The 18,286-nt window shown below is 37.3% G+C and overlaps 1 protein-coding gene across 8 annotated transcripts in view; it reads right to left on the bottom strand.

The window, feature by feature from the left end:
• TJP1 (tight junction protein 1) overlaps nt 1-18,286 on the bottom strand; it is a 199,049-nt gene that overhangs the window by 1,952 nt on the left and 178,811 nt on the right. For 3 of the 8 annotated variants that reach the window (XM_086619996.1, XM_086619998.1, XM_086619999.1), the window contains 11 exons: nt 17,491-17,701; nt 16,860-16,960; nt 15,327-15,680; nt 14,656-14,907; nt 12,962-13,861; nt 12,519-12,613; nt 11,739-11,963; nt 6,431-6,606; nt 5,264-5,705; nt 3,622-3,839; nt 2,190-2,333 (listed from right to left, as the gene is read on the bottom strand). In XM_086619996.1, the coding sequence (XP_086476122.1) occupies nt 2,190-2,333; nt 3,622-3,839; nt 5,264-5,705; nt 6,431-6,606; nt 11,739-11,963; nt 12,519-12,613; nt 12,962-13,861; nt 14,656-14,907; nt 15,327-15,680; nt 16,860-16,960; nt 17,491-17,701 (3,118 nt within the window). Of the gene's footprint in view, nt 1-2,189; nt 2,334-3,621; nt 3,840-5,263; nt 5,706-6,430; nt 6,607-7,369; nt 7,421-11,738; nt 11,964-12,518; nt 12,614-12,961; nt 13,862-14,655; nt 14,908-15,326; nt 15,681-16,859; nt 16,961-17,490; nt 17,702-18,286 lie in introns of all 8 variants that reach the window. The other 5 variants (XM_086619995.1, XM_086619997.1, XM_086620000.1 and 2 more) reach the window with 4 other exon arrangements.

Genomic DNA, 18,286 nt, shown 5'->3' with positions numbered 1-18,286 from the left:
AACGCAAACAAGTTTGCTGCAACTAGCAAAGACTACTTATTTCAGTCAAGCAGCTCAATAATGCTGGAGGATTTTTCATTTTATAAATGCAGTGAATTCCCTTCAAAGCTCACATGATCAAATATATTAAGAGAAAGGTAAAACAGGACTGTGGGACAACCAGGTCCTAGTCTTGCACATGAGACAATGGCAGACTTTTTTCCAACCTTTTCTCCTAAATACATAGTAAGGATTAGACTGTAGCCAGTGCAACCTCTAGCTGCTGAGGATGTTTTTCCCATACTTAGGTATAACTGCTCTGAAAAAAAATAATCCTTCAGTATTTTTAACTGATACATTTCAGTAGGTGTGGCCATAAAAGGCGACTTTTTTCCCCAGTCAGTTTTAATACTAGAATCATTCAAGCTTTTGAAGGAGTTTAACAGTAAAATATCAATATGAGGCTTAAAATGTGGCAGAAAGGATGTTAGTAAGTGCAAATGAATGTCACTTTTAGGACAGAACATGGACACATTGAGAAAAGATGAGGTAGAGCAGACGACTGAAGAGAGAAAAAAAACTCAGATTCATATAAACTGTTATTATAAAGCCACCTCAAAAATCAGAGTCCCATAACCAACTAATTTAGAAAGAGAGAAAACAATTATTTATTTAAGACACAGTATGGTCTACTTACATATCATAAGACAGAATTGCCTAAGTTTAAAGTTTGTCTCAAAAGAGCAATGTTATGATATACATCCCATTTCAGATTAACAGAATGTGGTGTTGTATTTACAGTACAGAAAGTGTTAGAGTTTAAATATACACACTCTTGCTTGCTCTCACCCACACACACACACATCCATCCCGCTTTGGAAAGGGAGAAAAATGTCTCAGTAATTCCAGTTATTGTTTAGATGATTTGAGTCCTCTCCCTTCGCTTCAAGTAAGTTCATGAACAGGTGCTATTAGTTACAAAGGAAGTGTTGTGTCATTTTTGTACATAGGTGTCGTACCTTTTGGAACCCTATTATTTATGAGTCCATGTTGTAACACTGCCATGGATACACACATTGTTAAATAGATGCATGCAACACATGCATATAATAGCTTATAAAAAAACAGCGAAAAATTATTGCCATTAATACCTCTAGGTTATTGAATCCCCATCAAGGGGGATTGATGCTTTCATCTTTCAAAGCATCAGTGCTTTGGTGTTGACAGTGATAGATACATTAGTAACGGAAGATATGCATACATGGTGGCTTCAATGCTGCATACAGAAGTACATCGTTCAGTCGTTACTTAGATCATACGTACATATTCATGGTTCGAACCTTTTACCATAAATTTTGAAGGTAGCTGAATAAAACCATAAGACTTTTTCGCCAGATGTGCAAACGTTCCTTTTTTAATCTCTGTAACCTCACAGCCATTTCATGAAATTGCTTGAAACTTGCCCAGAATTCTCAATTAGGCTCCTCACTGACAGTTTCAGCCAATACATTCTCCCTCTCATCTCAGAAAGCCACAGCGAGGTAAAAACGAACAGGTAAAAAGTTGCAACTAGGTTGCAGTTTTATTACTATCAACCAGAAACTTCCGGGTAAACGGCGGTAGAGGAGAAATAAGCAGAAGCAAGCAAGAAAAGTCTTGTGGAAAATTCAGCTACATCAGAATGAATTGTAAATGCTTTTACTGAACACTATAGTTTTCTTAAATGATTCAATTGTTAGCATCAACTTGCACACATGGAAACAGTTAACAAGCATTAAATCATGATTTATGAGCATGCAGATTGTTAAGATTTGCCAGACTCCTATATGGTTAATTAAGCAACAGACAAACACCAGTTATGTTACAAAGGCCAATCAGAGGTACATAATCATTTCCTCTCAATTTTAGTGCGACTATCATTTCAAGTGTATTCAGCTGTAGCAGTCCTCAAGAAAGAAGACAATATAAAAATATGGTAATATTTAATAGACTAGAGATATTACTCTTTTTCTGCTATCATGGTTTTAGCTATGAATTTGCACCATGAGTAAATGTAAGAAAGACATTTGTAATGAAAGTGAAATGGGAGAGTTTGACACAAATACAATGATTGAGTTCTTCATATTACACAGCATCACCTTTAGCCAAATTAACTTAAATTATACGATAGCACCCAAAAGCCCCAAAAGGACAGAGGGAGGACAGCATACCCGACGAGGAGTCGGAGGATTTTAGAGCAAAAGACCAACCATCAGGGGTCATAGACGCACAATGTGGCAGGCGCAGCTCCACTGGCTTCAGGAATTTTAGTCCGTGAGGCCCACACATTACCAAGGGGCTAAGAAGTGTTTCACCTATAATTCAGAGAAAGAAAAACCTGTTACTGATTCTTCTTGAAACAGGTTCCAAATATTACGTAATTACATTGCATAGCTACTCAGCAACTTAGTTTTACAGAAAAACATGAACAGTTTGACCTGTCGGAAAAGACTAGCACTTAGCAAGATTGTTTCTCAGAGTCTCTTTCAGAGCGCTCAAGTCACTTCTCAGTGGCGCATATCACACACACAAGATGCAAAAGGATAAACAAGTCTGACTAAATCATGTTGGGATTTTTTTTTTTTTTTTTGGGCCACTAATTTCTAACTAGGTGCATCAGGAGAGAAAAATCCCCAAATCTGTATGCAGCCTTGTTCATGCTTTCTCTTTGTCCTACAGCTGCAACGATGTTCTGCTTGTGTGGATTTACAGCACACTAGGCTGAATAAAGCCTTCAGCACCTCAAAAGCCTATACCCTTAGCCTAGTAGTCAAAAGAAAGCATACAAACATATAGCTCTCTTTTTAGTTTAAAACTCAAAACATTAACGTAAGGTTATTCACAGTTGAGGAACATGCTATGTTTTGTTTATAAAGACTGAAGTAATTGCAGACTAACACTTTAACTGCAAATTTATGAAATTAACCCCTTTAACTTCTTGATTTGAAGAAAATGGGAATCTGACAGGTCAGAAAACACAAGTACACTGGGACTAGTGGTATGAAAGACAGACTTACTATGAAAAAACTGCTCAACTAAGATACACTATTCAACCCTTACTAATAAGGTAGTCCAGAATATACTGTTATTTCTATAAAAGAATGTTTATTAAACCCTGAAGCTGTTTTATTTAGAGAAATTGAAAAAAATTAAAACACTGAGTGTTTTGAAGTGTTGAAACAAATACCAAATATTTAAATCAAATTAGTTTAAATCATGTGCTTTGTAATTCTTTTGTGAGATGCTATATAAGAATGCCTAGAATCAATCTCTGCACTTTGTGAAGGAATCTACAATTTCGAAGATTCTTAAAAAAAGAATTTAAAGCCTTCCTTTAGTGCACTAGTTAAGTTTTAAATCAAGTACTTAAATCTACAAATTGAATGTTCTCAAGTTATAATTCAGGGCCTCCACCTTGCTGCAACTTGCATTATTGAGCAGAACGTTGCTTCTCTTGTACTTCTTGTGAGACGTATACTCTGTATCTTCATACAGAAATATGTTATATATTGAAGCATATTAAGGTATTTTCATATTCTATTTTGCTGCTATTAAAAAGTAATTGTGTTAAATAATAGTACAGTGTACAGCACTAGCTCTTACCTTTCTCTTTGTCCAAAGGTGGAAGTATACTGTTGTCTCTGCAGACTTTGAAATATATTTCTTGCTCTATTCCCTCTGGAATGGCTCCTTGTGGAATAATAATACTAACTCCAGTCTCTATGGAGCTCAATACACCACCATTGCTGTTAAACACACCTCTTGCTGTGGCTACGACAGTGTGCCCATCTTCTTCTTCCTCATCCTCGAGTGCTGAAGGGCTGAATATAAGACAGAAAGCCTAGCAGTTTTATCAATATTTTCTTCCTGAAAGTCAGTGGCATACTTTCCTCTAACATTTTAACAGAGCACAGCTAGAGTAGGCTAGCACTGATTTTAGAAAAACATTAAATTTATCCCACATTCGATTGTGCAGGACAACTAAGATGAAAGTAGTTCAAGTTCAAGTTCTGCCATTTACACAGAAAAAAAGACCCCAATGCCCACAAACTGTGAAAATGTTCACAATGTAGTTAAATCAAGAATTTGGACTGCTTGAATCTTGTGTTTTCAAACACCTGCTTCTGGGATTATACAGGAAGAGCATGCCCCAGTTACACACTTCAGCTTGGTAAAACTACATACGATTAATATCTGAAAGTTTCTTTTTCCTCCCAAAACTCCATTATGACTAACACCATAAGGAGTAATAATACTTATTCAAACCACACTGAATCCTTCTATTCAGATATACATTGAAAACAAAGCCCATTAAAAAAACACTACGGTTTTTTTTCAGGTTGCCAGGATCTAACTAAAGAGAAACATCTAAATCAAACTCCTACTTTGAGTAGACTTCAGACAATTTCTAAAGAATGCCACTCAACGAACCAGTAATTTATAAATTTCTAGCAGTCTACAAAACCATATAGCATCGAAACATTTCTCAGCTGCTTAACAACAAATAGATTAATTCTTCTACTACATTTCTGAGTTACTGAAACATCAAGCAAGATTTCGAGTCTGATTCAGGCATTATTATTTTGAAATCAAAGAAAAATAGAACTCTGTTCTGCAAATATTAGTGAAAAGAATTTAACAAGTCAGCAAATAGCTTAAGATTGTAATACTACCTTGCTCTTGACATAGTTCTTATAGTTAAAGCATATTAGGCAAGCGCAAGCTGCTTTAAGCAGTTGTTCTTTTGTCTCATAGTAAAGAAAACCAATCTGAAACTGCTAAAATGACCTTCTCTTTTTACAAGTACTTTTAAAATAACCCTTACGCATGTGTACCACGAGGTCTCTCTCTAAGCACACAGAAATGAAAGCGATTTGGTGCAACAGCTATTCTTAGAAATTAATTCCATCTTCTACAAACAAATTGAGAGGACAAATGATTACTATCTACCAGAAGATTTATAATTACAGTATGAGAAATGAGAAATAAAAGCCATGCCACTTTCTAATAACAGGATGCAAGATAATACGAGAACACAGGACATACTTTAATCTACCCAAACGCTCTTCAATGCCCTTTGGCAGAATTTTAGAATCATAGTATCAATCTTTCAACTATAACATCAACAAAAATTGCAAGCACAGCAAAAAAGCCACCAAAACAAGAAAACGACCACCCACAACTGTATTTTTCACCGATTAACTCCTATAGATGTACTATTGGAAAGAAAAAAGCAGCAGCTTACCTTACAGGAATGGCTTTAGGCACAGCATTAACATTATTTGGTTGATATTTAGGCTTGTCAACCTGTACAGCAAAGGTATCCACTCCACTGTCAAACTCAGGAGGCTGGGATGAGCTGTGTGCTTTCAAAATTGGTTGAGGAGAATTTGGAGATTTTGATGGCAACTCTGGTTTATGTTGAGCTTCATTTGGCAAGAGATTATGGTTGAATTTAGGACTTTCGAACTTGCGCTCAAAGGGCCTCGCGGCACTGGTGTAAGGTTTTGTTGTAAAGCGGTTGTAAGAGGGGGTGACTGTTTTCTGAATCGGTTCAGGTCCGTTAACCGGCCCCTTGTCAGGGAAGCTTTTCTGAGGATAAAAAGTGGACTGCACAGTGTCCTCTCTAGAGGATCTGAAAATTGCTGGCTTATTCTGAGGTGGAGGAGGGTCAGACACAGAGTTAACTGCAACACAAATAAAAATACCAGAACTTGTCAGTAACTATCAGAAGTTTCTAGTGACATACACTATTGGCCTATGAATACGTTTCAGTCAATTCTTGATCTACTATATAAAATATAGGTATTTTAAATGTATTGGCTTAGCTCTCTTAGATCATCTGTTCTCCTATTAAGTTTTGCTCAGGTGACTCATCTAGTGTTTCTTTAAATAGATACATTGGACACAATGGTATGACCTTTCAATAAAAAGGTCAGTGATTTATACCACACACACACAAAAAAAACAGCATTGAAATAATATCATGCACTTGCACAAACTGGAAAACTCGGTTGGACTGAGCAATCCTCTCAGTGTGAAAGTGAAAACAACTTTTTCTTCTGGTTTTAGAAGCCTACAACTATCACTCATGCCTAAAGAACTGGTCCAAAGCACAGAGAGGTACAATTTTAAGTACTGGAAATTTTACTTCATCTTTGCTGAGACCCTCAAATATGGAAGAAACAGTTGTAGTGACTTAACACCTGGAAGGTACAATTTCAGACAGGAACACCAAATCATTTCACAAAACTCAATCTCACTATAGTAAAAAGCTACTTTCACTCATAATTATTCCAAGTTTCAGTTAGAGAACACCATTACCAGTGCAGAGGTGCTGCAGCAACCACACAAGCACCTGACAAGTGATACTTGTTACCGCATGAGACAGGTCAGCTTTCCAGCTGCTCACCTTCAGAAAGTGCAGGCTTGTGATGTGCTGGGAGAGACAGGACAGGACTATTAATTGACTGTGGTTGTGTATACTGGACTGAAGGAGGAGGAGGAGGAGTTGTAACTTGAGGGATTGGCTCATAGTGTTTTTCACCAACAGGCCTATCTATTGACTCAGTATCAGTTGGTTTCCCCCTGTTGAAATACAAGAAAAAACACGTTTGACTGTTCCATTTCCTCAGAGCTCTGGGCTCCTGCCTTCACTGCTATTTTTTTTCTTCTATGATGGCCTGATTTCCACCTCTTCCTATAAACATTAAAACACAATCTTCTTTAATATCCTGTCTCAAGTATAAAAACATTTATTGATAAGCACAAGAGATTAGGACAACATTGAATCTTTATAAGATTAGTAACACAAACCATGGCAAACAAAAGGCAGATGACATTTCAGGTGTATTTGTACAATTGCCTACAAGATCTTTTTTCGATTTCACTTGGGGTAATTTCAATGAAGAAGTGTTCTCTAATTTAGCAGATCTTCAAAATAAAAACATAAATTCACTTTTTTGGGAGGTGAGTAGGTTGTTTTTGAAAAGCATAATTAGCCAATAAGACAATGGATTCTAGTACTACTTTTCTAAATACACCTAGTATTTCAACAATGCCATCTTAATTAGAAATGCAATCAGCTTAAGCTTCACTAGCTTTATGTGCATAGTATAGATAACTTTAAAAATCTTATTTTTCAAAACATTTTTCTTATACTAGAAATATACTCCAAAAGTTTCTTTCAGAAAATGAGTGATTTCACAAACACCTGTAATTTTGGACTACAATATATTGCACCTACTTTCAGAATTTCTGTATTTAAAATTTTAAGTGCACATAATGCCTGTGATGAAATGTAACAGTGAGAGGACACCTGAAAACATCCTCACATCAACAACAGTCTTACCACTTGATGTTCCTTTTCAAGTAGTCATAGCTAGTGTAAGAGCCAAGAAATCTAGGTGATGGCAAAGCAAACAGCAATAGAAGAATGAAAGAAAACAGTCATTCTATGTTGAGTATATTATTTCTTGACACTTTTTATGTTAGTCCTAGCACTTCTCATATGACAAGGTTGTTGAAACAGAGACACACTACTAACAGTCATGCTTCTGATAAGACCTTTACCATATGCATATATGTACAATGATTACCTACTATATTAATATGAATTTTTGTCAGGGAATTAGGAGGTGGTCAAGATCTCAAACTGACAGATATTGAAAGCAAAAAATGAGACTGCACTAAGTAATTTGTTACTATCTGTACAAAGTTATTCAATATACTGAAAAAAGTGAACAAAATATGAAGCCCATATTCTAACAATCTCTTCTTTATGGTCCAATTTGCATTAATTTCTTCAGCCTTAACATACAGAGAATGAGAATAGTTTTGTATTGCAGACCATGGACTGAGGGTACATTCATAGCAAATATTTCTATAGCACTATCAGCTCACCCAGCAGCAGAGCCCACACCATAAAATGCTTCTCATTATGTTCAACAGTTCCTAAAAGGATGTCTTAGAACAACTGACAAAAACCTTAAGTATACTGATGACTTTCCCTTATCTTGCTTACACGTTGCAAGAAAATACATTTTACATTAAGACAGCTTTCCCTCACCCCTTCACTTTCTATATGCTCATAAAAATGTAACAGGTAACAATGCTTCAGAGGAGTATGTTATGAAACTAAGAAAAGGGCTGATCAACTTTTGAAAGTCTGCTTGATGACCATATGATGATGATCATGCTCAGTGAGCTAAACAGCATCTGCATGAATGCATCTACAATCAGTGTTGCAAAAGATGACCATTTTGCTGTGCAAGCTTCCCTTCCTACTGATTTTATATAAAGCCATTCATTCAGCAACATCCAACTGCATATACACTCACTGTTGTCTTTACTCAAGGTGGGTAGTAGCTGTTTTCTCAGAAAACTGTGCACCTGAAATCACTGCTTCCCAGAGGGGGATATTAAACAGGGGAGGACAGCACTCCAAAAGCCCACAGGGAAAAAAAAAAAAAAAAAAAAAAAAAATCCAACACACTCCACACCAGCTTTGAGGAATCAAAAAACGGGGAAGGGTAGTACATTTGGATGGGGGAAGCCAAAGAGAGCACTGTGACAACACAAACACAGCCAGCATAAAGTTGTGCTTAACAGGAAACACGTTCTTCTGTCAGACGCCTGACCAAGGGTCAGCCACAGTCTCAAAACACATTGTTCAGAACCTGTATGCAATGAAAATGGTCCACAGCAACATGCTTGCTTCCCATTTGCGAGTGTACAAATAAAGTTTCTCCAACTACTGACATGTATTCTAAGCTGTTTCCCACTTCATTTTTGTTACAAAATCAGTGCTTTAACTTGAAATGAAGCAGAAATGAACTACTAGAATGAACCAGTGGGCAACAGGCCATAAGCCTCGGTGTACAATAGAAAAACTTTGTTTTGTACAAAACAAAACAAACTGCGCTGCTGATCTTCAGTTCCCATTCAAAAAGCTTCAACTCTAACAGACACATACAAGCTCAGCTGGAGTAGTTTAAGACGTTAACGCAGGACACTGTTCCTTACTGCCTCCTCGGATGAAGCTGTAACCCATCGTGTGTGTACTCTTAACCCTAACTCAACACAAAGTTTAGATAAGCTACCTCATTCTGTAGCATGTCAAGCTAATGCAGGTAGCTACCCTGAACCAAGCAGGAACAAGTAGCCTCAAACTGCTCCAACTAAAACTGCTAAAACTAAACTGCTCCACTGAAACATGTCCATTTACAAGTTCTACTATTTTCTCACATCAAGAGAAACGATCCCTTACTCTACAGTTACTGATAATTCTAACATCCAGATATGGCATCACCCGCACAAAGCAGCTTTAGTAATGGTATAAGTTTCCTAAATGATGCAAATAAAATCCCAACAAATTAAAAGACTAAAATTTGTACACACATAAAATACATACCTTCAAAATACTTACTCGGTGGCAAAGAACTTTACATAATTTCATGTTTAACATTAACATTTAGAACTGAAAAAGTTGTAGCTATTGCTCAGGAATAAATAAATCCTCTGTACCCAGGATACACTATGTGGATTATGCAGGAGCAAGAGATTGCACAATCAACAGTTCCTATATCATCCAAATTTAGTCCTGTTTATTTTTAGAAGAGTTCATTCACCGAATAGCAATTACCATATAAATCCACTGGAAAAAAAGATGAATAAAGAGCACGTAACAGTGTACAAATTGGAAGGTGGCGGAAGGAGAGTCCTAAACATGAATGCTTTCTCAAGACAGCAATTGGTTTGTGTTTCCACGCAAGGACATCACAGTATGCTTCTAGAGACAGTACTGTCCAATTGAGTAGTGTTCTTGTTTATCTCTTTCCACTTACTTCCACTACTAATTTAGCAGTCTTGTCTATTTGCACTGGACTACCCTGGTTAAATTTTCTTTCCCATGTCTGTCCCTTCCTGTTAAGGGTTACATTCTTTCATAAAAGAAAAAAAAACACAACATGTTTTTATCCCCTGAAATATGAAACTATCAGCCCTAAAAACAGTATTATTGTATTCCTCTCTGGCAGTAAGATGTCACCTTATCCAAGTATAAGCCCTGAAGTTATTCATTAACTCACAATAAAAACTAAACAGCTAAAGAACGGAAACGTCATGGCAGACAGAAGTGGTAGGTAGAAGTACTGAACAACCTCTCTCAACTCTTAGCTGATCTGCAGCAAAAACTCAGCAACTGTGTGTATTTCTCACGTTTTCAGCACGTGACAACACTCCAGAGAACAAAGACCATACAGCAAAAGCTTACAACGCTCTCCATCTGAAGAATTTTACCATCTTCACAATTACTTGATCAAAGTTTACATTTCTCCGAAAGCATTACTTGCATTTATGATGGTAACATAGTCTATACCTAAAGATCAAAACTGACAATCTATAGGTAGTATTGATTTTTGTACATAGGAACATAATTCTGAAAGCTATTGCAGTGCATTACAAGGCCAGCAGACTTTTTTTAGGTCTCTTCCTATGATGCCCGGAGAGCAGGACAGATATGCTCCCATCTTTCCATCAGAAGACACAGGGCAAGTGAAAAGGAAGGATAAAGAACATCTCTGACTAAGAATCAGAACTGGTTACAGATTACTATACGCATTCCTTCCTTAGCCTAAAAAGAAATAAAGAAATAGTTATCATATGCAGATTTCTTGATTAGAAAAAAAGTGAATCCTTTAAAATCTATCAAGCTTTTGGAAAGATTCTAACATTCTCAGTTCACAGAGAAAGACATTGGAGACTACAGACAATATTATATAAGAACAGGATTCCCAAGTCCTAGCTCAAATCCTTAAGACAAGCACTGGAACACAGTGCATCAAGTACAGGAAAGATGCCTTGCATATATGCTTAACAGTATAAAACTTCGCCAGGCTAGTATATTATTTCACTCTAAAGATTTCATTTATATCAAAGCTGCTAGATTTTCAGCTTGACCTGAATAGTCCAGATTTCAAGCATAAATGCAATCAAAGCCTTCAAAAACGCCCAATATTCATCCTGCATGCAGCAAGTCAAGATAGCTTTTCACGGTAACAGCTACAAACATTGTTCTGGTTCAAATCAAAACAAACTTTGGAGATTTAGGTAACTGTGGACAGTATTCACAAGTTTGAGTTAAGTATCCTCCAAGATAGCTGGTTTTTACCTGAGCTAAATCTGTGTATGTGCTTTCACACACTTCTGTACCAAAATGTTCCAGATCAAGGAAGCGGAACAATACAGGAAACAGATGTTTCCATCAACAGATTAAATTCTGGCCTCAGCAATATTCCCTAAAGAGTCAGTTTCCTAATGTCTAACACAGCTAAAGCGCACAAGCCTGTCTGCAGAATAAACGCATGCAGAACTGGAATAAACCAAAACCTTTGCTCTGAAGACATTGAAGTAAGTGCTCAGAATTAGACAGACTAAGGAAATGCTTTGTTATGTTCTGTTAGTAAGAGGTAAGCAAAAGTAGTAACATGTTGAAGGTCCTGAAACCTAGGAAAATTATTCATTTCATTTACCAAAATAAAAATCTATGCAGTTATGTGTTTTCAAACTAAAGCTACATCTGAATAGAGATAGCGACTTCATGAATACAAAACAATTCCAATTAACTACCACGGAATTCTGTTGACAGAGGCATAATTTCTGTTTCAGTCCTACATGCCTCCCTCCTTTTCCAAATTAAAAAAGAAATCCCGCAAACTTACTTAGAATAATTGGTGAAATTCAGCTGATTCTGCGAATGTATTGGTTTAGTGGGCTCAGAATGATGGCTGGCAGGAACCTGCGCGGATGGCTTATTTTCAAAACTCCTGCGATCAAAGTACGAGAGCTGCTTTCGGTAATACTCTTCATCTTCTTCAGGATCGTAATGATTTGAACGCACAATATCTTCTGGTGGCTTCACTTGAGGTCTCTGTGGTTCTGGGGCCCTAACAAAGAATAATAATATACAGTTGCTTTGCCCAGGTGAACAAGCGTAAGTACCTGAATTAAGTTCTATTTTATAACCTAGCTAGTAATAAAGCAACAGAATTGAATTCTTATAACTACACACCTTGCCTTTTTAACCTATGTTGCATGAAAATTAGACATGCTATGTCACAGCTAAGGAAAGAAGATCCTTATTTCCCTTCTACGCTTACCTTTTCCCTTACCTTTTCCCTTTTGGTTTTACTTTCTAATTGTCTCCGTTAAATATCAGACAATATTCATTATTATATTGTCTCAACCAATATCTTCATTTCACTTTTTTGAGTTTATTCCTCAATAATGCTGAAAAAGCATAGTGTGTCCTTCCTCCACTCTCCAGCAATCATGTCCATGAGAACTGACTTTATGCCCTGCCTTGCTATTGAAACAGAAATCATACTGACACACTTAGACTCTCCACTCTGCAGTTTCTTATTTGAACCACTACGATTTGTTTTCTGGATATTCTAATCTTACACTGAAAACTAAATTTAATTACTCAGTTGCACATTTACCTGTAAGTCGTTTTGTCACGTTCATACTGGCTTTGAGAAGTTGGTTTTGGAGCAGTCACAGTTGTGAGTGTAGGCTTAGGTGCTAGTTCTGGAGGCTGTAAAGAAAAGGTACAGCATAATCTCTCAGATTCTTACGCTTAAAAAAACACAGCACTTTGAGTAAGAAAGCAAAGACTGCCCCCTCCCCCTCCTCTTCCCCCAAAACAAAACACAGAATGAAATACTAGTGAAAGACGAATTGGAGGAGTTTTCAGTACAGCCAGATCCCCCCTTCAGTATTTTCACAGAAAAGTTTTCAGCTTCTGCTTTTAAAACATCCTGTAGTTAGGTTGCTAAGACGCTACTGCACAAGCAGTAGAGCTTTCTTTCCAAGATGACATTTTACTTCCTGCAATGTAGCCTCAGTAGCAAAAAGCAGGAATTAAGAAACTTGGATGACTTACCTTGACAGCTGATGTATCACTTGGGTCCTTGATTTTTTCCAAAGATGGTGATCTTCTTCTTTCAAATATCTTAACCCTACTTCGCACAGACTGTGGTTTCATGGCTGGATCTTCTTCTTCTTCTGCTAGAGATGGCGGTGTAGGCAGTGGTTTACTGTTAGAAGGCAAAACCTCTGGTTTGGTTTGTGATGAAAGGGGAGGAGGAAGAGAAACACCTGAAGTGCTATGAGAAGGCTCATATTGTCCAGCTTTAGCATTATAAGCTTGAGGAGGACCTTGTTCATAGCCCCTTGCATGTGGATCAAAGTACTGCTTCGGTTCAGGAGATCGAGTTATGGCTGACTGGTATGGCTGAGCTTCTTGTTTGTATCTACCATGCGTGTCATATCCAACAGTATGTTGATCTTCATATCGCACTTGTGGTAAGCTGAAGTTTTTGGGTGCATGCTCATAGCGAGGTCTGCCATCATAGCTCATTGGAGGGGGCTCCTCAAAACGAGGTTGTGCTGGATAATAGCTGCGTTCTGTGCTCTCTTCTATATTTTGTCTGGAATCAAGATCCCTTGGAGGCTGGTTTTCATAAGTGGTTCTTGTTTGGTTGTAGGGCTGTTTTTCATCATAATATGCCCAGTGCTCCTCATAGGGAGGCACACGGTCATCATATTGCAGGCGAGGGTCATAAGCACGAGAAAACTGATCTACATAGTTTGTAGAATCATACCTATATGTTGACTGTTCATAATCCCTACTTGGCTGTTTTTCGGCATACTGAGCCTGGGATTCATAGATTGGATTGGGGTCTCTCTCCTTCCTCTGTACTGGGTGATTAATTGCTGGCTGTTTCAAGACATAGCTTTGTCTGGATGCTTCTTCGTTAATATATGGATCCTTTCGGTATATCTGTTAAAAAGAGAGGCACACATTTCAGTTAAAATTAAGAGTAACTGCAGCTGCATTTGAAATGTAGTATTTTAACAAATCTAGATTTTAAATATTGGCTTTAATGCTGTTTAAAAGCAGAATAATTTGATGCAGTTGTTTGCAATCACAGGAAGCTGAACTTGGTGATTGGAGAGATCCCTTCCAGTCCTACTTTTAAGCAAAACCATGTGAGCAGCTTAAAAAGGGAAAGATGAAGGTTAACAGTCTCTCATCTTTGGGGTTTGGTGTTGGGGGTAAGGGTGGGGCCACACGCTTTTTGGCAGGGAGTAGGAAGAGTAGAAGTAAATACATCTACATATTTAAATCAGTTCTAGCATTGCTGAGGAAGCATATAAAGTCACGTTAACAAATTAGATTCATCTTCATGATCAAGGATTTGGCATGATTTTAAGTGTACAAAGGTCTAGTGTCTTTTTAGGGCAATAAGATTATTTTTCTCAAGGCCTCATTAATAAACAGCAGAACACTGACAAGCTGAAAAAAGTCACACAAAGTAAAAATCAAAATACAGAACGCAGTCTTTCTTAAAAATGCCATTTTTTTGAGAAGTGAAGAGTATATAGTTTGAAGCCATGCACACAGAACATTAGATGATGCTTAGCAATTCAGATGCACTGGTTTTTGTAATCTGCATGAACTCTGATAGGAAGAAAAAAAATCAGAAGGAATTCTCCAAATAAGGACAAAACAAAAAGATCATGTGCTAGCTTGATGTATAGCGGGAAATCAGCGCAACAATGCGGCACAGGTACCTTTGCTGGATCTAAATGCGGCGATAAGGATGATGGCTCTTGATCTCTTAGGACTATATGAGCTCCCTCAGTACTTGATGTTCTTAAGGGGCCCGCTTGTGGCTGGTAAGAGTTGTAAGGAGCAGCGGTAGGCTCCTCCAGTCTGACATTAGTTAGGTTTACATTAGCATTTACTGCAGAGGTTGATGAGGTTGCAGGGTTTGATTCAGGCGACTGGGAAAGGTAAGGGACTGCAGGTGAGGCTTCTGCTTTCTGTGAAGTGTTTAAAATATTTTAAATATACTGCTATTGAATCATCGTATGACTTTTTGATTTATATTAAAATAATTTAAATGATGCTTTGATCAACGCAGCTAGATGTAGAATGAAATGTACTGAAAGTATCATGCATTAGCACTTCCAGAAATTCATTATGTTGAAGATTAAAGAAAAAAAAAAAAACATTTAATCAAAGTAGAATGGTATTTCAATCCCCCTCCTGTCAGAATGAGTCACTAAAACAGGCAGGACAAGCTGATTCTTCAGTTCATTATAACATATTACTGTTGCTGTTGGCTGATTCCTGTATTCATTCACAATACTGGTAAGCAGACTATAAACACATCTTGTTCAAGAGAACTTGCAACTTGAAGTAAATGTATAGCAGTCAGGGTATAAAATTACTTTCTTACCGGCTGAGAAGTAGTTGTTTTAAATCCTGAAGAATCCATTCTGAGATTTGGCTGTGGCTGAGCTTGAGATGCATAAGTAGAGTAAGTTGGAGTTTCATGATGCATTCCAGAAGAATCTTCTCTAACAGGTTCAGAAGAACGTGTAATAGCAGATTCAGGAGGGGTCCCCACCTCATCATTCAGAGTTTCATCCAGTTCTTGATCAGTATAAGCACCCCCTTCTGTATCTGTGTCTTCATAATCAGATGTGTGTCTACTGTCTGTGCTGTACATAGAATATTCACTACCAGGAGCCGAGAGGTAAGAAAGGCGGTCATCATGTAAATCAAGGTCATCACTTGTAGCACCATCTGCCTGTGTCAAGCAAAATTAGAACACACTTTTACTGAAATACCTTTTAAAGAATGCCCTCTCTCTTGCAATATAAGGCTAGGAATTTCTTTAGCGAATAATTAAGAACTAAACAAATGAAAGGCATCTATCTTGTTCTGAACCACAACAGAAAGTCTGGTAATTAAGAAAGCTAGTTATATTTCAAATCCAGCAGCACAGGAACAGGACAAGAATTCAACAATTCTGAGTAGCACGGGGGAGAAATCAGGCTTCAATCGTTGAAGATGTTAAGCTTACACCTTAAAGCCTTTTCTGCAGTCTAGCTCTTTGAATCATTTTACTAAGGGGTCAAATCACTGTCAGTGTAAGGGAGGGGATAGTGCACACTGTTCAAGGAAATCAGAGTGTTTGGAAAGATACAAAGCTGCACTTTGAAGTGATATTATGGTATTGGAATCACTAACTTGAAGGTAGATATAAGGAGGTGAAAAGAACTCAATTGGAACAGAAATAGATGATGCAAATATTAAGAAACATATAGCAATAGCTCATTCATCATCTGCTTACTTGTAAGTTGGTACTTTGCTTGATATTAGTTCTTCAAGAGGATGGGTCAAACATGAATAGTGTAACATGCAGCTTGAGAAGGCAAGTGGAGATTTAGTGGGGAACACAGAATATGAGCTTGTGATTTTTCTATCTGTGTTCTCACAAGTGAGAGATGGAAGGTCAGAAAGAACATGAATATGCCACTTGCTTTTATATTAATGAAAAAACAATTCATCGTCAGGCAATCCCAGACTCTAGTACCAATGCAGCAGAAGACCCAGAAGTTCTTTCATGAAAAAGCATCCAATTCCCATAAAGTCTTCAAAGATAACACATTCTCCAGTTAACAGTGGCAATAGACAAATGCTTTCACTTACTACACTGCTACATGCACAAGGACAACTGACAACTGTACAGCCCTCACTAGAAGAGTAACTGCACTAGTATGGTGACAAATCAGTTTTGAGTAGTTCAGACAGCCATGAGACACTGCTTTAGATCTTCAAATGATAGTTAAGATGAGAAGAAAAGGAAAACAAACTTCATTCCACAAGTATCTGTCTTTATCTGTAATACCAATACGCATGAAAGAACAAAAAACCTCTCATACATACAGCTGTGTAATTCCTCCCCAAACATACTATTTCTTACCTTTCCTTCTGAAACCCACACTAGCTGATTCTGTTGTTGCTGAATTGCTTCCTTTAGAGCTCCATACCATCCTTCATTCATTGAATTCAAGTTAATGGTAGCTAGAAGTACAGCAGGTTAGTTTGACTTATGATTTCTGCAGAACTATGAGAGGTATCTGTACCACCAGTAATAAAAGCAATATAAACCGGTAGGTTTAAAACTATTGAGATTTAAATAGTAACATAAATATTCATACTCAAAGCAACCTTAATGCCTGATATGGTTTGGGACATTTTATCCCATAGAAATACTGAGTTAACAGTAGCTCAGAATAAAGTGAGGGCTTCAGTTTAGCCAGACTGAAAAAATAAAATTACATCGTATTACTATTTATTCAAATGTCTATAAGAACATCATCAGCCAAAATCAAAGCCATGAGATCCATTAGAAACGTCATTTTGATGTTTCAGATAACTTTATGTTTGTGCATTCATGCGCAAACAATACACAAATGAATGAATTATTGGCTATTGGAGAGGGGAGCCTGAACAAGTCAACAACTACTTGACTTGTCTGGAGGAAGGAGTTACTCTCATCCCACCTCCCTCTCCATCTCAGGTATACTGGATTAGCATTTCTAATTACTTACTTGTAAAGAGATGGTGATTATTTTTGCGTAGCTTGTGAGCTCTTTCATACAGCTTTCTGGCACTTTTTCGTGATTCTGGGCACAACCTCATTCTCATAGTCTTTACACCCTGCTTCGAATCAGGATTTAGGAACACTACAATAGGATACCACTGGGCGTAATTCAGACGGTCCACTGCGTTAGGAGTGACATCTAATAAAGCGTGTTTGTCCTGTAGCGATAAAAAAAGGACAGTGGCAAGAAAGCGAATCACTTATATGCTAGATGTTCTTTTTAAATATCTTCCACAAATTCACAGAACCTTTAGAGAGTTCATTGTTTCAAAGTATTGATCTAAATTCTTTTTCTATTTGAATAATAGAAACCAAACCAATTCTAATAACAGGCTACACGGACACATACATTGGAAACTGTTTAACTGACTGCGTAACTGTGAGCTTTTCACTATTTCTCTATTTTATTTTGCTCCTCAAAGTAAGCAGGCACTAAACTAAAAATATGCAGTTTCTTATTAGTATTCTGCTAATCAGAAGAAATTCAAAGACTGAAACACAAGGCCTACCCTTATTACACATCTCCATCTTCCTTTCAAAGAAAAAAAAAAAAAATTAAAGAAAAAAATCACTCTGAATGCAAGAACTCTGTCAGCTTTTATCCAGTGCAAGATTTACCTCAAGCACATAGCACCCCCACTTTGCTGCTAGAATAGCTTCCTCCCCCACACCCTGCTTGGGCATCTGAAAGGCTTGCAGTTTGTTTTTAACTAAGGAAATAAAAAGGTGAGGAGTAGAGCCCC

This window comes from Tauraco erythrolophus, chromosome 14, assembly GCF_009769465.1.
Source record: "Tauraco erythrolophus isolate bTauEry1 chromosome 14, bTauEry1.pri, whole genome shotgun sequence".
Classification (NCBI taxonomy): domain Eukaryota; kingdom Metazoa; phylum Chordata; class Aves; order Musophagiformes; family Musophagidae; genus Tauraco; species Tauraco erythrolophus.
This window is presented reverse-complemented; position numbering and strand designations above follow the sequence as displayed.